At 39.4% G+C, this 23,102-nt stretch overlaps 1 protein-coding gene across 4 annotated transcripts in view; it reads left to right on the top strand.

Moving 5' to 3' along the window:
• Positions 1-14,103, top strand: part of FAM49B (family with sequence similarity 49 member B) — a 61,994-nt gene extending 47,891 nt beyond the window's left edge. For 2 of the 4 annotated variants that reach the window (XM_026841848.1, XM_026841846.1), the window contains 9 exons: positions 3,199-3,320; positions 4,986-5,091; positions 6,089-6,225; positions 6,858-6,935; positions 7,031-7,147; positions 8,236-8,315; positions 9,489-9,615; positions 10,408-10,478; positions 13,207-13,627. In XM_026841848.1, coding sequence (XP_026697649.1) covers positions 3,199-3,320; positions 4,986-5,091; positions 6,089-6,225; positions 6,858-6,935; positions 7,031-7,147; positions 8,236-8,315; positions 9,489-9,615; positions 10,408-10,478; positions 13,207-13,270 — 902 coding nt within the window. In that variant the 3' untranslated portion in view covers positions 13,271-13,627. Of the gene's footprint in view, positions 1-3,198; positions 3,321-4,985; positions 5,092-6,088; positions 6,226-6,857; positions 6,936-7,030; positions 7,148-8,235; positions 8,316-9,488; positions 9,616-10,407; positions 10,479-13,206 lie in introns of all 4 variants that reach the window. The other 2 variants (XM_026841845.1, XM_026841847.1) reach the window with 2 other exon arrangements.
• The last annotated feature ends 8,999 nt before the right edge of the window (positions 14,104-23,102 follow it).

Below are 23,102 nucleotides of genomic sequence, written 5' to 3'. Positions count from 1 at the left end.
TTTAGTTCATGTAACAGCGTTTGTATATTGTTTCAAGTCTACTCTTTTGTCTTTAATACGTTATTGTGTGAGCTTTATGAACTCTAAATGTATACTGCACCTAAGGCAGTAAAGTTCTGATCAAATTTAAAATTAATTTAAAGATAAACTTCCCATCTACTTAAGGGACTTCAGTCTTCCTTTTCTTAGTATTGGATTATAAATGTGAAAGTTGCCTTGAATAACTAGAGGTCAGCTCTCTTGGCAACAATATCAAACCACGGAACATTTCAGTGAGCTGTGCTGTGCTTACTGTTACTTGTTCTTTATGGAAAACACTGCTGAGTAAAGGCAAAGCCTTGCTGTGAAGTTGTAGCAGAAACTTACATCCATGGAAGGGAAAGAGGGAAATACCTGAAATCATATGCTGCCTTCATCCTGCTGCTCGGATGCTTGGCTTTGCTGTTACTTAGTTGTCAAGACTAACTTCAGAAGTACAGCTCCATTTGCTGTTCTGTCTACTCCACATTGAGGAGAATGAGTTCCACAATTAGTGATTCTCAAGTGAAAGTCCCATAGCTTGAGTCCTGAGACACATACTGGGTATGTGGGAATGCTACCTCCATCTATGCAAGATTACAACTTAGAAAGTTGTACAGTGCTTAGAAAGAGGAACCTCTCCCCAATTCTCCACCCTTGATGGGCTTTCAGAATACAGTGCCCTAACCAAGACTTCGAAGAAAATAAAACAGTTGCTCTGAGCCAGCCAGCACTAGGACTTGAAGATTTTCTACACTGCCTTTTAAATCCATTCTAATAACATCTTAAATATATTGTGAAGTGAATATAAAATAACTTAGGTTTACTTTTTTTAATTTGCACTCTTTTCTAGGTGCAGAAGAATTACTGATGGGAAAGGAACTTAGTTGAGACAAGTCAGGTTTACAAATTTCTTCTGTTGGTGTACCCAGTCCTCTCCAAAATGAAATACATACCAAAAGAAATAATCTGGTGCCTAGTGGATTCTAAAAGTTATATATTTAGGATTTTTTTATAACTGAAACCAACAAGCAAAAAGATCCACCAAACCAAAAACACCACCCCACAAATTATGTATAAACCATTGTCTTAGGTTTCCTGCAATATTTTAGGGAAATGAAATACAGTAGTTGGCTGATTATATCCTAAGTGAAATGCATTAACAGAGGTGTTGAAGGTGTTGACTTGCATAGCCAGCTGTTCAGTGAAGACCACTGAGTTTGTATGTTGAAGATGATTTTCATTTCTGAACTTGGAAGGTTGTAGTACTACATCTGTTCTACTTGTTGGTGGGCTTTGAAGTGAGGAGTTTTTCTCATGGGCCCTTCTGCTGTGCCTTCCCTTCTCTCCCCCCCCCCACCCAACTTTGAAAAATGAACTCCCCTTACTAGAGAGGGTAAAGAAAAAACAGCATGAAAAATTAAATAGGCAAGAGATGTACTCAGTGTGAGACAATCCAAGTGGCAAGTCTTGATTGCATTATTTAACACCACAATCTGGAATGCTACCGAGCTTCACGTTTTAGTCTGTATTTCACTATAGCATTTCATGTTTGTGCATGAACTGCTGCCAATCAACTGGTGCTTACCTGTCTGCTCTTCTCCCTCATTTTTTTGTCTTCATTTCTTACAGCAGTCTTCAGCAGCTTTCAAAATTATAAATGTGACCTTTGTGATGATCTGAAAAGCACTGGCCACTTTTACTCGATGCCTAATCAATGTGGTGCTCTTACACTTTTTTTTAAAGGAGTGACCAGCTTCTTTTACCCATGATGGTTCTCAAAATATCAGAGTTAAACTGTTGCAAGGTCTATATATAGGCATATTTGCTAATAATGCCCACTCTATTAAACAGTAAAAAGTAGTATTATGCAAAAATTACAACAAAATCCAGGCAGGCAATGCATGTGAAACTTACTTTCTCCCAATACAAAGTTCATTTTCTAATGTTTTTTTTTCTAGTCTGTAAGACTAGGATGCTGTGATTTTTTTTTTTTATTTTTTTTTTTTGCTTCCTCTTTAATGTAAGTATGTGCATAACTTCCATCACTGTTTGTGGGAGTTATACATATGGGTCATAGAAAAACCACCTTAAAAAAGACATTTTCCAGATACTTTAAACTGCACTAAATCATTAGGATATATTGTCTATAGATAGTTCTCGTTTGTCCCTATAAAAAAAGAATCTACTGTTAATACCTGGACTCTAGGCACTGGAAATCCTGGATTAAAATATTTTGATACTTGATTTCTAACATATTTTGCCCATGTAACAGAGAAGAGGAGGTTTTTTGTAAGAGCTTCAGTAGCAGCCTCAGTAACTAATCTTTCTAGTATCATCCTAAAGGGAACTAACCTTATAGCTTCCATCACAATTTTAAAAGAAAAATTGATCTCAGATACAAGGTCTCAAGTATTTGTACTAGGTGATTATTTTTAAAGGTTAAAGCATTTTGTTGATTCTTCTCAAAACATACTTCTTATTGAATCACCTTTCTTTAACCATGTATATATATCTTTTGAAATGATGATCAAATATACTTTTGGAAAGTCTTTAGCTAGACTGTATATATCCTTAAAGAGAGGGGTGGGGGACAACCCCATAAACAAGTTTACACTAGATCTTTTTGTTCTTAGCTCTGATTTTGCAATTAGTGTAATAAAGAATGTTTTGAGAATTAAATTAAATAAATTTAGAAGTAAAAGAAAGGGCTCCTTTCCCAGACAGTAAAAGGGGAGGCAGAGAAGATGGAAAATAATCTGATGCAGTGTTTCTAGATAACAGTAGACATGAACACCTCCTGTAATATCTACAGTGAGTCTGTCTTTTGAGTGCTTACCCAAGCCTCTTCCATTGAGCTTGTACTGCACCCCAAGGTGAGATTGATATGATAGTCGTAATGATGACTTGTCAGGACTTATTCTCCTAACTCAATTTTAAATAAGTCAGGAAGGATAGATTCCAGGTGGATTTTTGGGATGCTAAGTGAATTAAAAGACTACTAAAAATGAATACAAATCACTCTCTTGGAGTTCCTCTTACATTGTAGTAGCTCTTCAGAGAATGAAAATTCTTGATGAGTTGCTACATGAAGAATTTGTCCAGTAGGTGATGGTGTGCCTATTGAATTCCATATTGTTGTTCAATATATATATATATTTAATATGTTCTACTGTTTAGATGCCCAACCTACAGAATCTGAAAAGGAAATTTATAATCAGGTGAATGTAGTGTTAAAGGATGCAGAAGGAATACTGGAAGACTTGCAGTCATATAGAGGAGCTGGCCATGAAATACGAGAGGTGAGCTAGAGTATTATGATTGTGTACAACCTGTGGTTGTTCGTTGTCTGATCCTAACCAAATACTGCTGGATTTTAACTTTGCTTGCAGGAGCTGTTTTGGCAGAGCATGTTGTCTGTTAAGATTGCTGTCTTGAGCTTCTGCTCTGGAATGTTCCTTTTTAACATTGAAACAGATGGCACTTGTTTCAGTAATATTAATGGACATATGTAATAGCAAATGATGTTTCTCAAACTTTTTATGGAATTGTTGCTATTGATTTCTCTTTATTCCCATATAAGCTCTTCTTGAGTGATGAATTTAGAAAGAGCGTGACGTGACTACAATGCAATATTGAGTGGCGTTGACATCTTTTGGTACACTAATTGGAGGTCTGTGTGATAATCCTAACACAAAGGGCATCTCCTTTTCAATCCCTTTTTATTGGCTTTTATTTACTAAAGTAGATGCTTGGAACAGAAGCAAAATTTCTGTACAGCATGTCACTCCATTTTTCCTTTAAGAAAGGGTGGAATAAATACTCTCTCATCTCCTTTCCTTTCTTCATCAGATGCAACAATAGGAGCTGCTTTGCTCCTAAAGTGAGGAGTCAGTCACTGTAACATACTCTTTAGGTAGCACGAGTGTCTGCTCACTTCAGATGAATTGGAGATGCTCGTAGCCATTAAGCTTTAATTAAAGTACCATGAGTGTTTTTCTGTTGAATTCATGAAGGAGGTTTAAGAAGGGTAACTATCGCACAGAGCCCTTGGGAGGGGAGATAGCTTACTTGTTCTTCAAGGAAGGAGCATGCTCAGGGAGAGGCTGGAGGATTGAGCAGGAATGTGTGTCAGCAAGGAAGCCTGCAGGTCCCGTGGAGAAAGAAGAGAGACTCTCCTGAGGAGGTTGACATCGTAGGAAGGAAACTTCCCTCGGACCAGAGAGGAATGTGCTGCAACTCAGCCCAGGGTTGCCTGAAACAGATTTTGAAATCAAGGACTTGACCAGGAAGATGTGGCAGGAGGGTTATGAGCATTTTTATTTCTGTTTTCTTAGTAATTTTCAGTTGCTAAGTAGTCTAGCTTCTGTCTTAAAAACCTAGAGAGATTGATTTTAAGGCTTTATATACCTGGGAAGCTTACTGTGAAGGCAAGGTCTATACATATATACCTCAAAGCTCTGGTATACACCATGTCTTGGTGTGGTGCTTTATGCTGTTGATTATATTTAAATGTTCCTACTGTAATATTTAGCTTGAATTTCACAGCAAGTTTGTTTGATTTTCTTCACAAATTCAGAAACTGTTGGTAGATACCAACATTAGGATGAGACTTTGATCACTGAACTTTTTCCTTGAAGGTATCCTAGTAAAGTGGTTGATTTTAATTAACTAATCTGGTTAAGTAAATTTTCTTATTTGGGTAGCTTTACTTTTAACAATTTCTTTATACTCCCTGCAAGTTGTTTTTCTATTCAGGGTACTTATTTTCAGCACAAGTACTTAGAGCTTTTTGGAACAGGACATTGGTTAGTACAGGCTTGTCTCTCAACTGGAAACTTCTCAGTAGGTAGAAACTTTTAATTACTAGCTTTTCAAACAATTGCCTGCATAGATTTTTGGGTTTTAGCAGTGTATCGGTTAATCTAAGCATACTTTTTTCCTTTTTTTTTTTTTTCTAATTTAAGGCAATACAGCATCCCAATGATGAGAAGCTGCAAGAGAAGGCATGGGGTGCAGTTGTTCCGCTAGTAGGCAAACTAAAGAAATTCTATGAATTTTCTCAGAGACTAGGTAAGGGTATTAACTTGTTTTTTTTGTCTTTAACTAGTATATTTGCTATATTCAGATGTCATCACATCTAGGTCAACCCCTTGTTAGCAAATAAAAACTCATATTGCATAAATTCCTTCCATGTACTATATTGGATCTTATTTATATCTGTGTACTACTTTCTTGTGTGTGAAAGCAAACTCGCTTCAGTGGATACCTGAGAGTAGAGAGAGAAATGGAATAGGAGCATACTTGTCATCCTCTTTCTTTAAAGTACTAACCAGCTGATTATTTTGAAATTAGCAGATTAATTCATTGAGAATTAATTCTGTTAATGTGTCTGATACCAAGAGAAGTTAAAAGTGACTGTATTATTCCCACCCAAACACCAGAATTAATTTGGTCTGTGGAAATACCTGATCTTGGTTCATGCAGGTGCAATACTTAAGATGATGCTTCATGCCTCTTAGAAAACCAACTTGACTGATATTGTGTCTAAGCTAATAAAAGTGATTAGTGACTTCATTTGTTTTTTCACAAACTATAAAATTAGCGTAAAAAATGGAAGCTTTTTGCAGGCAAGTTCTGTTTTTTAATGAGGTGATGTATTTTTCTCAAGATGGGCAGGAATTTGGATTATAAATTCATCTTAAAAACTAAAACATAATTTCTGCTGATAGCTATGTACCTCTTGAATTCTCTATTTTCTTAAAGGCTGCAGTCTGATAATGCAGGTTATTGAAATGTTTTACACAAATGTTGCAGACAAAGCTTGAATGAAACTTCTCAGGAAGTTTTTTCATAGCTGTCAGTGCTGATTAAACCTACTCTTTACAGCAGTTTGTAAGTACATGTGGTAACAGTGGCACATGAAAGCAATTTGTCAAGCCCTTTTATTATTAATTACCATGTATTTTGGTAGATGTATATTTTAAGTCTAGCATGCAGAATATCACTCAGTAGGGATACAAGAAGCAGGTGCAGTTGTATATTGCAAAATACTCTCCTCTCATTTAAGAGGCAGGATTGCGAGGTCTGTTGGGAGCCCTGACAAGCACTCCATATTCACCAACGCAACACCTGGAGCGAGAGCAGGCTCTTGCTAAGCAGTTTGCAGAAATTCTTCACTTTACACTCCGATTTGATGAGCTCAAGGTAAGAACTTGTAAATTTGAGCACAAAGGCTAGTGAAAAGGAAACGAGTCTATGTACTGAAGAATTTGGGTTTCTGCTCTAGAATAGAGCATGCAGTAGGTAATCAAATATCTATGATGCTCAGCTTGTTCACATGACCTAGAGTTAGATTAAACTGGAAAGCAGATCAAATACTATATTAGTTTTAGGCACTTGTAACATTTCAGTTTATATTAATCATGTTTCTTCACCCAAATTTGACAAATATCTTGGAGTAATGCTGCTGCTGCTGCTTTTAGTATTTGCACACCCATAGTCTGGCTATTTTCTTGCTAATGTGCAAATAACTAAGCTGAAATGATACTCATTTGTTGGTCTGATTCTTGGGAGTCAAACTAGCAGAGCCATTTTTTTTCAAACTACTAATTTCAAAATCCTGTTTAGGAGACTACTTCTTTTCTTGTTAGATCTTGTTCTGAAAAATCTGAGAATTTAACGAGAAAGCTTTATATTCCGCATATCTGTTCCCAACATGGCACAGGCCTTTTTTGTTTCAAAAGGCTGAATATTTTCTTGTTCTCAGTATTATATTTTATGAGGACTTGTCCTTTTCTTGAGTTTGTCACAGCTCTTTTGCTTCCATATCTATATAGATGACAAATCCTGCTATACAGAATGACTTCAGCTACTACAGAAGAACTCTGAGCCGTATGAGGATTAACAATGTCCCAGTAGGTAACCCTTGGATGAGATGAAATGTAATCTTATACTACTATCTATCTTCATGTACAGAACGATTAAATTCTTTTTTCCTTCTGTTGTATAGGCAGAGGGAGAAAACGAAGTAAATAATGAGTTGGCAAACAGAATGTCTTTATTTTATGCTGAAGCAACGCCAATGTTGAAAACCTTAAGTGATGCTACAACAAAGTTTGTGTCAGAGGTGAGAGTATAAATTCATGGCTTGGATAGTGTAATCCAAAGCACTGCATGGCCAGACATCATTTTAGAATATGAAATTCTTCTACCAGGCTTAATCTGGCATCTAGAAATCAAACTTGATTTTTGGAGCCTCAAGAAACATAAAGTATCTTTCTCAGATGCCGTAGAGATTAGAGGAAGTTCAGCTAACCACATTGTTGTTGTGTTGCAAAAAGTTAATGGATGTCATTACAACATTTGTAGTGGTAGCTTCAAGGAGGGAGGTGGGAGAGGTAAGTATGTTACCTGCATTTTGGTCGTGGCTTAGAGCAGAAACTTCAGAAAACTAAAAGGGAAACAGATTGATTGAGTCGAAATGTGGCTTCCTTCTGTACTTCCCAGGGCACTTACTTTGCTGTGTGAAGTTCAGTATACTTACATTATTGCAGAAGAGGGGAGAAACATGAACTGGAAAAGTATTCCAACATTTTAACATGTCCCTATTTATCCCTAACTACCTAAATAAATATTAATGGTAAAATCCAGTCACTGCAAATACTGTGCTTGTCTTCTGATAACTTTGATTTTTGTCTTACATGCAAAGAATGCACACTATTTCATACTACAAAATAATTGTACATTACATGATTAATACAAAGGTACATTTGTCTTAATATTTTCTCCTAAGTTCTGCTTTATGTTTGAAACGCCTTTAGAAAAATGGCCTCATTTCACATTTGAGATTCTTGGCTGTAACAATTTTTTAAGTCTTACTGTTGCAGCAGATGCATGTATTTGATATAGGAATTTCTGACTTTAAAGAGCAGGTTAGCTGATCCCTTTAAAACTTCCCAAAAGTCACTTGTGTCAGGGGTGTATTTCTTTAACCATAGACAACCAAACAAAACCCATGTGGTAGATTTTGCTCTGTAAGTTGCTAGTTTATACTGTAATATTTTTTAAAAACAGTGTAAGACTACCAAATTTACCATAGTTGTGTTGATGTTTTTAATTCCTCCATGTTGTCATGCCAGCAGATCCTTGATTTTAGGTTTTGTAGTATAATGTTTCACAGGAATTGAAATGGAAACTATTTATCTTCTTCTGCAGAATAAAAATTTACCAATAGAGAATACTACAGATTGCTTAAGCACCATGGCTAGTGTGTGCAGGGTCATGCTGGAAACCCCGTGAGTATAAACAGCGCTTGTATTGTGTCTGAATCATCTCTGTATTTAAGACATAACTTGTGATGCATAAGATCAAAGAAATATAATTGGGGTAATTAGGAGCTGTGGTCTTTTCTTTTTGCTAAGTTAGTTGTTTACCTGACTTGAAACTAACTTGTCTCATTTTGCTAGCCATGCAAATCATGTGCTCTGCTTTTCTGAACATATTAATATTTAAAAATAGAATAGCTATGAAAGCTAGAAAACCTCTTGGCACTCTTTATAAATGGTTTCTCATGTATAATTCAAGAAAATATACTATTTGAGCATGATTGCCGAGGGCCTCTTGAAAGAGGGGTTACGGGCAGTGTGTTGGATGGTACTTCCTTGCAAGTTGACTTGGGTGATGGCTCTAACAAAATTGCAGCACCCCTGTGTGGGGAATTACGAGGTGACTTTTAGTCATGAAGACAGTCTGTTGTCTACTGTAAATTTGAGAGACACTGGGAATGTGAACAAAAAGGTTTTGTTTTTTTATCTGTTTTTTCTGGGTTCTAAATAGTTTCCTATTGTTAAATTGCTCAGGTTGAGTTATGTCTTATTTAAATAAGTTTCTGTCCAGATACTGCAGTACATCTGTTTGGGAGTACATTAAGAGCTCCAAACACTTACTCTTACCCTTCTTAGGAATGGTTTGTCCCATTCAAGAAAGTAGTTAAGCATTGTTCATTAACCTTAATTTTTTTTACCTTTTTTGTTTTTAACCTGAGTCAGAAGTTTGGATTGCATGTATATTGGAGGGTGGCAGGAAAAAGGGTAGGAAGCTTTGAAAGCAAAGTTGATATGTATTGTTTAAATATCTATCTTTTTTTTTCCAAAAAAAAACCCCAAACCAAAGCAACCACAAACCATACCTGAAGTTGTGTAGCAGCCAGGTGCTACTTTAGGTTTGAGAGCCTTTGTTAATCTCCAGGTAACTCACTCTAAGCAGTGGTCTGACTTGTAGGCAGGTTATTGAAAGGAAAAAGGAAAGATCTCAAGTCTGTGGGGCTGATAGGCTTTGGGCTTTTTGTTTGTTTGCTTTTCCCTCTGAGGATTTATAGTAGGATTTTTTTTTTCTTTAATCTTATTTTGGGCCTTACTAGTATGTACTGTTGTGTCTGGTAGATAATAATCTGTGCTTTTCAATTACAGTGAATATAGAAGCAGGTTTACAAATGAGGAAACAGTATCATTCTGTCTGAGGGTAATGGTGGGTGTCATCATACTCTACGACCACGTGCATCCGGTGGGCGCTTTTGCCAAAACTTCAAAAATTGATGTAAGTTTACTGTTACTAAATAATCTCTTGAGTATTTAAATTGTGTGTAGCCTCCTTTTCTGTCCTCCAGGTTCTAGTACTGGATGTACGCTTTGGATTGATGCTAATAGGATAGCGGTAGCTGTCAGAAAACCATATACTTAAGTTGCAAGAAATACAAACTAGGCCTTCAGATGCATAAATGGTTATTGTTAAGTCATGAAAAATCTGTTTTGATGAAATTCAGGTAGTGTATTGAAACACCTGTAAGCAGTGGTTGTGCTGAAATATCCAAATCAGAATGACTGGAAATAATGGCATCTAGCTTGTTCCTCACTACCTGGTAAAAAACTTGAGTTCATCATCCACCAGTCTTCAAGTATTTAACTTTCTGCTGTTGCTTGATAGTAAGTTTATGGAATAAATGCTGTTACTGTATGCTGCTTTGTGGTTGTTTCAGATGGACTGTTACCCCACTGTATCAGCCACAGAGTTTGTAATTATTTCACTGGCTGAATGTAATAATGGGTTTATGATAAATTAACACTTCTGTTTGCAGTTCCTTTTTTCTAAGCTCAATAAAGCAGAGTGACATTAAAGTTGCATTGTTTAAAGATATGCAGATTTTTAAGTAGTTAAGCCATTCTGTCATAGGAAAATGTAATACTGAAAACTTAATTCCTTACTAATATCAAGAAAATGTCACTTCAGCTTTTACTTATACTCAATTTGTCAAGATAAAAAAGTTAAAACACTTATGTAAACTTAGAAGGTATTAGCATAAAAAAACTGTATCATTTTTTTAACTCCTAGATGAAAGGATGCATCAAAGTTCTTAAAGACCAGCCTCCTAACAGTGTAGAAGGCCTTCTAAATGCTCTCAGGTACTCTTGTTCATTTATTTGAAATATTTTTATGTGAATTTTTGTAAATTGTCCAGGGCATTTCCTTCAGCAGTGAAGTATTCAGTCAGTGTTACAGGTAAAAGGTGAATGTGGTTATTGCAAGCCTCTTCTCCAGTGTGTATTGAGACAGGGATGCATGGAGCAGCTACTGCATTTTAAAATCTAGGTCATAAACTTGCAGGTGTTCATTCTGGGATAACTTTTTGCATACTTTAACTGCGTACAGCTTTAAAATTAGTTTGTAGAGGAAAGCATGGCAGAGTAGACCTTTTACCTGCAGTTAAAACTGATGACAAAGTATCACATATACTAAAAGCTAACTAGACGTTAACACATCTCTGATTGAACTACCAAACAAGCAAATGAGCAGCTGCAGCATGTGCCTTGTGACTTGTGCCAGCTTACTAAAAAGATGGCTGGACTAGTTTGCATTGGCCATATGCTCAGCTGTGTGTGGTTTGACTATAGCTTAATGATTGTATTTTTTAATAGCAGAATATGAGTGGTATCATGTGGTTTTTGTTTTGCAGATAGCTTCAGACATGTAAGGCAGTTTTTTTGGTATGTAACTAGAAATTGTTCCTCTTTCACGAAGTATTTACAGGGAGGTGCTTAAGTCAAGAGTCTCAATGGTTTTGCTGTAGAATAGACAAGAAGTTGCCATGTTAATTGAAGTGCTAAAGAAAAATAAATTCTGTATAGAAACCTAAAAACTGCTAATTTGGGTCATAAAGCTGTACCTGTAGTCAGTAATGTGTTCTTCATGTGGGTGGCCAGCATCAGAGGAGTTGGAAGAAGTGCCAAAATGTGATAATCAGGTGAAGGCTTCATTCACATCCTTCCTTGAAAAAGTATCATATTATTTTTGGTAACAACTCTAACTGGGTGTTGTTATGCATGCACTCACTTTGAAATGTGGAAGCTTTAGTTTGTTTTGCCTGAAAATATGCAGTTGTAATTTGTTTTTCTTATCTGTAGTGAAACTGCTTTAATTTCATTTGCCCTCCTTTTTTGTGTTAAGATGTGGCTAGAAGTGAAATAATGTTGTATTGTAAGTGGTTTCACTTGTGAAGTTTTTTCAGATTATTAGCTAAAGGAAAAAAAAAATCTGAGTTTAATTTGAGATTTCATGTGAGTATTTCCATGTCTAAATCATTTTGTTACTCATTTCTGAACCTCCTGTATGTGATCAGTCCTTCAGATGGTGATCAGTAAAAACACAAGCTTCCAGAGGGAAAAATGTTATATTAGCATTTATTTTCTGAGTAATTTATTGTGATTGCAGCTGTAAATAAACACCAGTCTTTACTGGTACCCCATTTTTCCCCATCGTGGTTGACATCATTAAAGTACGTGTAAAGTGTAGTTCAGGTTCTCACTCCGTTTTGTGGTGTTTTGTGGTTAGTAGCATAAATTCAGTCTATGCTGTCATGCTGACCTTTCACCACACCAACCCATTTCATGAGTACGTACTTCAACAGCCCTGGTTTCATACACTTGATTACTCATTTGGGTAGGATATTTAAATCTTTCAAAAATCACTTTTGGAATTTTTAGGAAGAGATGCAGATGTGCGCTGCTCAGTGTGTGTGTGTGATGAAAGAAGCTTCAAGATGTCATGAGAAATTAAATCCAAATTTAAGTCTTTGATTCTGGAGGAGTGTTAGAAGTTCTCCTGTTTTCTCAAGAGACAGATGATGTGTCTTAAAAGCAAATGTAAGGTTGTATGGATTTGGAGGGAGATCAGCTGTTTACAATTTGAAATTCATATAAGTATTATAATCATGTTTAGTGTTTTCACATGGGCAGAATACCAAGTGCAATAACTTTTCAGGATTTTAGAAAACTTAGGCCTCTGGTGGAAAGTATAAATTACCAAAAAAGTGCTGAAATCTATATTGATCTGAATTTCCAAAACAAGTCATTGGATATTCTTCAAGTGAACAACTAAAATATCACTGTTGTTGTGGATAACAGTGAAAGTTCTAATTTAACATTTTAAATTTAAGTAACAGAAAAAGTTTTTACTTGCTTTTAGATTACAGTTAGGGAGGGGAGATCAGGGAAATTAATCATACAAAGAACCCAGTATTAAGGATATACAGTACTTCCTTTTAAAATAAGAGATGACTGAGTTTTTTGTAGTGATTTAAAAATGTGCTGATGTTCTAGAGAATTTTGAAGGGGGAAGGGGCTGGAATAAACACATGTGTACACTCTTTATTTGTAGCAGCACTATTACTTAACTAAACAGGAAATTAGGCTGAAAAGTGATTAAATCCATTCTCCTTGAGCGATCTTAGAAAGGTTTGGTCACTGGAAGTTTTGAGGAAAAGTTTCTTAAGCTGTTTTATTTGAAGATGTTTCCTATGGGCAGAGACCCCAGAGTTACTGATAATTACTTACCACAGGTGGTACTGTGAGTTTACTCTATGAAATGGCCTATGAGCACTAAAACCAACATCCAGCTGAGGCTTATTTTTAACTCCCCTTGGTGCAAGGCTGTTGGTTTATAGTTCTGATTGATAGTAGCATTTTCTGCTTAGAATGTCGATGATTTTCTGTACTTGGTAACTGTGGGCTGGATGATGATCAGTGGCTGAGGATTTTACTCTGGTACAGTTGAGTCATAAGAAAAGACATTACGTACTTGTTAAGCCAAATTAAAATATGCTCTTCTCAACTTGATTTTTATTTCTGTGTTTAGGTACACAACAAAGCATTTGAATGATGAGACTACCTCCAAGCAAATTAAATCCATGTTGCAATAACAATTACCTGGAATTCGCACCTGCTGTAGACAGACAGTATTCTGCAATGACTGAGATGCACAGATTTTTTTTTTTTTAGTGATTGCAACTACTATCTCGTTCATTCTTGCTTTTTATTTTCTCTCTTCCTGTTTACCCTTTTTTTTTAATCACTTTCTTGTTCTTAAGTAAGCTCAGACTTCTTTTCTGTGCCAAATCAATGAAAATTATCAGTTCTGGAAAGTATTTCTACTTTTCAGAATAGCCATCCTAAGTGGCAGCTAATTATGCGTTGCATTTGGATTTCTCTGTACTGGGGAAAGATTTGTGACTTGAACTAAATATTTTTAAACTTGTGGTTTTTTTCTTTTTTTTTTTTTTGAAAAAACTAATATTTAATATTGCTTCTTCTGCATGGCAAGACTGCCTACTTCTGCTATTTAAAAATCCCTTGATGACTTCATTTTCTATTGCAGCTTATTTTCATGTGCAACCATGAGGAAACTAAAAGCAGATTTGTTTAAATTAACTGTGTTTGTACAAAATGGTACCCAACACAAAGGTTTTTTTAAATGAGTAAAAACTGTTTTGTTTAAAAGTTACGTTTGCATTTTGACTCATTTTTGTAAGGATGTATGTTGTATGTTTAACCTTTAATAACTAACGTTAAACTGTGGTGTGTGCGTAGCAAAATTACGTATGCATGTTCATGTCAAATGATTGGCTGTGGAGATAATAAAATCAGCTTTCATTTTTCTAAGTGTGGTTTGATTTACCAGTATTTTGAGTGAGATGTCTTCGTGCTCTTTGGATTTTTACAAAAAAATAAATTTATAAATTTTATATAGTGAAAACTCTGCTGTTTCATTATCAGTAACTAGTCTAATCCACTGATGTAAGCTTAGTGTGTTTTAGGGTTCTTGCTCTCCACTCTGTGTTGCTTCCCTGTCTCCAGAAATATTATTTGTGAGGGTCTGGGGGGGAGAACTGTGTCCAATCCATGTAGATCCCAGTGGATGTTGCTGAAGAACCAGCATCTTGGTTGCATCCCTGTTGAAGTCTCAGCACAACCGTCAGAAATGACATTCCAGATTAGGCTGCCAGTTTGGCTTTTTCTGTACCAGTGGTGGGGAGATTAACTTCCCTCTCTCTATGCCAGTGTATACTCTTTGTGGATCTAGATATTTTGAACTGTGTGTAAAATCTGAATAATCTTAAATGTTTCCTGTTTGGCTAACATCTTACTAGAACAAGCATTAAGCTTTGATAGGTTAGTGAGGAAAATCTTTTTCGGAGGGGAGGAATGGAATGGGAAAATTGATAATTATTAGAAAGAATATCTCTAGGAAATGGCATGTTTTGCACTGATGGGCAAACATAACTGCACCTCATGTGTGTGGTGCTGTCTTAATTATGCCTGAAATGAGTTGTCAACTTTCTGGAAAGGAGATCTGAAACCTGCAGGCAAGTGTGAACACATTTAGCTTTATTTGCTGGACAAATAATAATCTGTAACTTTACATGGCATGCTAGCTCCAAATAAAACATACCAGTGTGACCATGCTGGATTTCTTCTGGACACCCCTTCTTGCACTATCAGGAGAGATTGTCCTTTTTCTTTTGTTTGTTTGCTTTTTGGAAATGAGAGATCTGCAAAATTTTAAATCGTGACTCTTGAGAAAGAGTTCACAGGAGGTACAAGCATGTATTGCTGGTACCTGTATATCCTTCTCTGCTAGGCAGGGTAATACATTTTTTCTTTCCTGCTGAAGATGCTTAGCAGAGGTCCCTGCTACAGAGAAAGCAAACTATGTCCTAAAATGGCCATAGGAATAAAATACTCTAATCCTGTCTGCAGCATCACAGTTGAATCCAGCTGAGAAAGGACAAAACTTGATTTGTTTGGTGTTTTTTTAAAAAGAAAAAAATCTTTCTCAGAATTGTATGAATGTTATAAACTGTATACAGCCAACCATTCTGCATGTATCTGAAAGAGTAACTGTCCTCATGAGTTCATTACCCCTTGGAAAAAAAATTCATCTTGGCCTTGTTACTGTGAATAGTTTTTGAATAATAATTACAGGAGGTGCAAATCGTACTGCTGTTCTGTGTTATTTTTGGAAGTAAAACTCTCTAGAGGAAACCTAATTTACAAAGAATAGGTTACTTGAAACAGTAAATCTAGTCTGGGTGAGATTAGGGAAGAGCTAGCCACATAGCAGATTTCTTCTTTGTCTGCCTCAATGCCTACTGACTAAAACAACACAGAATTTCTTCAGTCGACTCTCTTGGACAGCTCTTCCTTTCTGTTGCCCTGCCAATATCTTTGCTTTTAAACATCGTTGTTCTTGTGGTCTGAGAATAATTGGAGCTTTCCTTTTTTTCCTCTGGCAGTTGTGTTCTGCAGTTTCTCTGTGTACGCAGCTGGGGAAGGAGATTAGAGCTGGCGTGCCTCAGAGTTGGCTGGCCCACAACTCCGCAAGCTTCCCTACTCGTGAGCTTTCCAAGAGAAGAAAACAGGCCTTCCAGTGCATCGGGCGTCAGCTGTTTGCATTTTTGAACTGGAACCACTGTGTGTTTGCTCCTCAAGCTATTGGTGCCTGTTCCTTGCAAACCCACTCTTTAATCTTCTCCTTCTCTGTTTAAACGCTTCTGTTATCTGTGGTAGTAGACAGAAAAGTAGCTGGCAGGCTCAGCATTAAGTATTGGTCACTAAACAGCTTTTATATAAGTTTTGGGGGAAAATTGCTCACTTTGGATGGCACCACCTTGGCCTGTGTGGTATCTTAGAGTCTTGGGGTACTGGACTGTGTGGCACTTGATGGTTTACCTAAACGCTCTGCTCAAATTGGCCATCCTCAGCTGTGAGCTGGTGTATCTGCCCTGTAGCTGTTGTGGGTGGAAGGCCTCCTCCTCGTGATACTGTGTGAGTGTCAGTGCTACTGCTGCTTTCTTACAGGTCTCATATTCCAGGCACGGGGGGGTGTCTTGGAGGAGTCTACAGTGGCCTGTGTGGTGCGTGTCACCATTCGCAGGCAGTGGCTGCACAGCTTCCCACCTGATCACAGTGCTAAGTGTGTGCCACCTCACAAGCCTCAGATTTTTTTCTGCAGTTCTTTAGTACCAGCCTGCTTACATGGTATTGATTTGGTTCCTAAAATTTCACATGAGAAGTACACAAATTATGGAAATGTTTCTTCTAAAAAGGTATCCTTTCCTGTCTATATCTTCTGTTTATAAACCACATCAGGATTTCACTTTGCCAGGAATGCTGCATGTTTCCCAGTAGTTTTATTAGGGCTGGAGCAGATGTGAAGAGAGACATCCTGGAACGGCTTGTTGCAGGTGGATATGAAGCATTCCCTGGCAAGCACTGTGGATGCATCATTCTCCAACTGCTTTCTCCTGGCTTGCAAAGCCAGTGCCACTGTCTTCAGCAGCAGGACTGTGGTGTCTTTTTAGGCAGTTGCTTCACTAGAAGGATCCTCATCCTTCTTTTCTTTGAGTTTTCTAAACTTAGTGTTGTCTTTCTGTTCCTGAAAATACTTACACCTGTGAAATAAATGTAAATAATTAACAAGGAGTAGTTTATGCAGTCATTGTAAGTTCAGAGTTTAGAAACTCACTGCGATGTTTACTGGGTGTTGCAGAGACATTACTAACAAGTCCTACTTGAGGCAGGAGGCGTCTTTGGGGATGCCCTTCCTGGCTGTAGTGATGGGGTTACTGTTCATCCAAATTTTGAGAAACACCTTTTTGTCAAGCAGCTGCTTTTACCAAAATAGAGAACTAGCTCTGGATTACCAGGCTCTTTGCTCTTGCTCACTCTTTTGGTCTTTTTACTGACCTAAGTGAAGTTTTTTTCACTCCTCTTCCCAAGTCCAGTGTATTATCTGCTGGCTGATCAGCAGTAGCAGTGTTCCATCTGAGGGCGGTGAAACAAGGACTCAAGCAATCCCAGTATAAAGTTCACGCTATCAATTTGCATATGAATTTTGTAAGGAATTGCTATCACATGGGATATTTAAAAACTGGATGACTGCATCCAACTTGGTGCCCTGGATCTGAGGCAGTGCTCTGCTTCCCCCTGCTTCAGTGCTAATGATCCTTTCAGGTTGGTCTCGTCCTGTTACTACCATGATGATACAAGGGTGCCTGGACAGGCTTATTTCTTCTGTCGAAGTTAGAACACAAGAAGGGCTGTACCTGGTGAGCAAATCTAGCCAGGTATAATCTGACCCTGTCTCTTGAATCAGCAATGTTCTGGTCTCTTTTTGTCATAACTGTAGTGGTGTGAAGTGGGTGTTTGTGGAGTTGTGCGGGGCGGAGGTGAAGTCGTCTAGTTACTGCAGGGATGTTAGAAGTTACAACACTTGGGCAAGTGGTAGGATAAAGCTTTCCAAGTGCTGTAATTATTTCACTAGCAAATGCTAGAGTGCATGGAAGACTGGTAGTGAGTTCCATAGACCTGGTGTGTTATGAACATGCTTACTGAAGTAGTGGAGCTCTCAGGGCCACGCTTACTTGCAGCCTTTCCTTGGCTGCCCTGCTCACTCAGGTCTATGTGTTTCACTGTTACAGCTTCATTTTCCTTTTGAAAAGCATTCATCTAATATATATATGGAAATGTGTTGGTGCTGTCTGTTCTCTTCCATGTCCTGCTACAATTAGAAATGATTGAGGACAGGTCCTAGGATGGCTCCTGGGACCTCAATTTGTGCAACAGAAGTTGGAGAAATTCAGAAGGTGTATTTGTCTTCTCCCCCGTAGTAGTCTGCAATGAAGTACATCCGTGTGCTAGACTCTGCAGGGTCCTGCCCTGGGGACCTGCGTTCTCTGCTCACACTTGAGCCTTATTCAGAAGCCAACATTTTGCTTCAGGGGTCAGAGGTGTCCAATAAATGAGGCAAGAAGTTACAAACACCCCGTGACTGTGATGAGGAAGTGGAACACTGGAGAGCTGTGCCCTCTCCTGGCTCCTGCCATGGCGGCAAATCCCTTTTGATCCCAAGGTCTCCAGAGGTGTCTGCGTTGTTCTCCCCTCCCTTGCCATCTAGGGTGTGTCACTGATATCTCCATCTGCAGAAACATGGAGAGCTCCTGCTGCAGGTGACATCTGTATGTCCTTTTTGGCTTTTGTATCTTGCTGGTAACCATGAACAGACTGAGGCAGAGAAGAGGTGGCTTCTGTAGTCATGGGAGTCTAAGACGACCTCAAGTCAGAGCTGGCCTGGCAAGAGCATGTATCTGGCCTCATCTGTGGCCCATCTTTTTCTTGGATACAGGCAAGAAAGAAACAGCTGCTTATTTTATCCTGGCTCCCTATCTTCCTGCATTGCATGATTTCACACATGCCCATTGTGTCAAAGTGATGCTCGAACATTGGCCAAATGACAGGTTGGTGTCCAGGCTTGGGAGAGGGGTATGTGTACACATCCAGCTCATCCCATGCAGCTGGAAACACACCCATCGTGTGAAGGGGCACAAGACACATGTCCTATTGCAGGGTGCAGTATAAAAGTGATGTTCCCCTAACCAGCTGTGTGACCTCTGGTTGGCATTGGTGTAATAAGCAGTGTAGGAGTGCATTTGCTGAAAGACTTGAGCTTAAGTAATGTGGAAGTCTTAACTTTGCTATTTCCTAGCTTTTAAGCAGTTGCCTTTATCATCTTTAGCATCCTTAGTGTTGTTTTTGAGCTGATATATTCTATATTCAGCACTGTGCATCTTGAAATTACTTGTACTGCCTAAGAGTGAAATGCCACTTTAAGACCCAGGCTAGAAGTGCTTTCTGTGTTTACCAGCTGGTTGACTGTGTTCTGGCTGGAAGAATGATGATTTAATGCCATGGGAAGGAACATTGGCTGATGTCATGAGTTTCCTAACACATCTCTTACACTAACATGAACATCTTGCAAGAGAAGTGGAAAGGGACGGCTCCTCAGAGACATTTAAGCTAGGATGAATAAAGGGTGAGAGGTGTCTTGTTAGGAAATGTTGCTTCATTGAGATGGGCTGGACTGACCAACAGCTCTTTTCCACCTTAAACTGAAGTTTGCACTGGAAATTATGAAACGTTCGAGGACAGGCAGTTCGAGGTGTCAAAATTCAGAAGCTAGGAGGCGTTGGACTAAACCATCCTCCACAGAGCAGCATCCGTAATAACTAAAAATACAACTTTGGCTGGAATCGCAGAAAATGCTTTCTTTTGTATTGCATAAACCAAAATATGCTCCCGGGAAAGCTGCTGCATGGCAGGAAAGAGAAACCGGCTGTCCTGAAGGTGGCAGTGATGCTCTTCTCAAACGAGCGGTATTTACTGGCTGAATGCCGCTGTTCTTTGAGAGCCACTGTCCCACCCACAAACTCTCCCTTCTATAAATTACTGCAATATTACTTTTCCCTTCAAAGATTCAGTGATCCATTGCTCTCTATTTCTGCCCTATTTCGACACATTAACACAGCTTGCTTCATGCTCTGGCTTTGCAAATGAGGAACAATTGATACCGCGGTGTAATTGCGTGTCTGCTCTCAAGGAGGGAACTTTTAAAAACGTTTAAAAAACGAACAACCCCAGACCCCGAAGTTGTGCCTCTGCTGATCTGCAGGTCACTAAAGAGCTTTGAAATATGCTATTAATCAAAAGCTTATTAAATGTTTTAATCAGCTTTTACAGGGTGGGTTTGGTTATGGAAGGCACTGTCTAGCTCTTTGCAGCATGGGAAGCTCAGGCTCGGGGAGCAGAGCCGTCAGGTTTCAATCAGTCGCTTTCCTGAAGGACCTTCAGCCTCACAAAGCAGCATCATCTTCAGCGTCCATCCCCCCTCACCTCTAGCGGGATAGCTGTCTCAGCAGCCAGGCCCTGGGGATGATGCTGTTTGCAGGGGCGGTGTCGGCTGCTTTCATCCAGCCAAGTGGCTGCTCCGTGCTCAGCAAACTCAGGGCCCCTTCCCACGCTTTGCACTCAGATTTACTCTTCAGGTATGAGCTCTGGTCTCTGCAGCCCCAAGCAGCTCTCCGGCACAGAGATGGCTCGTCTGAGGCTCAGATCTGGAAACCCTTAAAAGACCAAGCCCACCCCATCTGCACTGGGGATAATTTCTTCTGAAGGCTGGGGAAGCTGGAGATCAGTCCATGGGAAATTTCTGTGATCTGAACCTAGATCTGCATTTACAGCTATCACTATGAAGAGTGCTCTGTGTATATATAGCTCTTAAACAGCCTACTGTATCACTACTGTAAATGCTCTAATTTTCCAAAAACCCCTTTGTTGCAGGTAAGGGAGGAGCTGATTATGTGCACTGCAGTGATTTCTTCAGTCTGCTACATCTTGCCCCCCACCTCTGGGCTGGGACTTTGGCTGCATTCTTTCCCAAAACTGTTTTGGTTTGGTTTTGTATTTTTTTAAAATAATATCAATAACAACAGACACAGCTTGAGACTACATCCAATGCAGAGAAATTTCCAGGGTCTGATTAGCCTGAGGCTAGGAATATCCCACACTTGTTTCCTTTTGTAAAGGAAGGGTTTGACTCTGAATCCTCGCCACATTTTTGGGTCTGAGCAAGCGGCCGAGGGCTGCGCCGTGCTGCCCGGGGAGCGGCTCCGAGGGGCTGTGTAAGGGGATCGGAATTCGGTCAGTCTGCTCCGCTTCCTCTTCAGAAAGGCCTCGGAGATAGAGGAGGGCTGCCCGGAGCTGAGCTCTGGGCTGGGTTTTGGGGCCATGCTGGAGGAGTGGCAGTGGGTAGCAGGCACGTTGACTGCTGCTTCAGGTGCAACCTGATGCTTTGATAAAACAAAGTGTGAGCTCTGGAACCCAAATGATGTCTGTGTGACTGAGGTGATGATGAGATTTGGGGTACCCTTTAAAAGCTGATTTTTGTGCAAGGATAACATGTATGCTGACAAGCATGTGTTGGGCTGTAAAGGGGAAAAGCACACAAACTTGCATTGCAGAAGTTTCTGGGGATGCTAATCAAAGAGGGTCTGGAGGCAGAATCTTCCTTTTCTCCTTCAGGAATGATTCAGCCACTCTTGTAACTTCTTCTAACCAACAGACCCTTGCCAAAAAATGCCCATTCCTCAGCAGGCAAAAGCATCAGTGCCCACTGAACCTCAAGTTTCAAACACGGGCTTCAGATTCAGGCCAGGAGGAAGGGCTGGTAACTCTTTAGTAGCATTGCTGGAAGATCTTCACCTATCAGGACTCAGAGAAAATGCTGCTTCCCATCCCATCAGTGTCTATTAGCTCTGCGGACCATTAGGTGACATCTCACAGAGGGGGAGTGTTCCAGGAAAATGCACTACAATTTGAATTTTTCTTAGAGGGATTCACACAGTGAACAGCAATATCAGACTGCCCAGGATTGTTGTTGCTAAACTTGGAGTCCTGCAGGAATCGACCTCCTTCCACTTTTTTTTCTTTTGGTGTTGGTATGCAACTGCTAGTGAAACTCCTCAGGTGGGCTCAGTCCCGGTGCAGGTGCTGCAGTGTTTGCAAATCACATTGCATGGTCTGGGCCATTGCTCCCAGCATGTGGGCTCATGAGTGGATGTGCACAGCCCCAACTGACTGACACCACTGCTTTGGAGATAGTTGCACTTTGTCAACATTGTCACTGTTTGCTGGTGCTGCCATTGCATCCCCTCATCTGATGGTTGAGGCACTGACTGCTCTGCCTGGGAGTGCTTTCCATGCTTTGATCGACGCCCTGGGCTTGGCAGATCCCAGGGAAACCTGTCTGCTCCTGTTCTTCTCCAGTTCAGCTGTGGCTCAGCAGGGCCTCAAAAGGAGCCCAAACACGCACCTTGACTGGGCATCCCATCTGAGGCTCACCTGCTCCCTGTATCAGTGCTGGCTGCCCTAGTTGCCTGGGGTATGTCTGTATCTCCTCACTGCAGAAAGAACAGGCTTGCCTTTGGTGAGACTATGGCTGTAGGGTAAATCTGGCACAGCCTGCAGCACGTAGGTGGTTCTCACTGGTATAACATGCTACTGTGTGTCACCGGACTGGTGCCGGCTGCACCAGCACACCTATTCTGGCTCCTGCCCTCTGCACCACTTTCCTGTAACATTTTTCAACTACGCCTTCTCCATGGGATTTGTGGGCCAGAGCCCATAGCATCCAAAAAATCACTGGGTGTTGGGGATGGAAGTTTGTGATTGACTGTTAAATTCCTTTGGTGACCTGCTATAGCAAAAGAAAACACATTTGGGCAGGAGGTGAAACGTTCTCGTGTTGAGATGGTGGATCTGCAGATCATGATCAACCTTCTCAGCTGCAAGGAGCATTTTTTGTCCCTCCTTTGTATAAGACTTGCCCAAACCCAGATGTTTTTTACAACAAACCGCACATTCCTGCCTTGGCAGACTGAAAGTAGAAGGGATGGTAACCTGGTTACACATAGCTACATATGTCATGAGACATTTGTATTAAAGGATCCAGTCAAGGTTGGAGAGCTATGGCCATCACAAAATGGGTGGGGAAAATAAGTTTCCCAAAAAAAAGAAATAATGAATGTATCCAACACTATACGGAGGAGAAAGAAGTAAAGCAGGCTACACATAATAATTAAAGTTTCAGTTAACTGAATAGATCATATTGTATATCAGTAAGCATTATGGTCTTGCTTTCTTTACATTGTTTATCCGTAAAAGTGTTTGAGTGTGAGTCTCCTGTGGTGGGAGCTGTTTTCTCATTCTAGATTTTTTCATAAGCTATAAAAGCACTTCAACAAGCAGTTTGCAGCATCTAATTTGTGTGTGTATATATATATACAGATATATAAAATGTATATATTACATAAATAAAACCCAGATGGTTATAATAGACAAACTATTAATTGCATCTGG

The sequence above is a fragment of the Athene cunicularia genome, assembly GCF_003259725.1.
Source record: "Athene cunicularia isolate RWA chromosome 2 unlocalized genomic scaffold, athCun1 chr2_part1, whole genome shotgun sequence".
Classification (NCBI taxonomy): domain Eukaryota; kingdom Metazoa; phylum Chordata; class Aves; order Strigiformes; family Strigidae; genus Athene; species Athene cunicularia.
The sequence above is the reverse complement of the archived record's forward strand: the minus strand, read 5'-3'. Positions and strand labels throughout refer to the sequence as shown.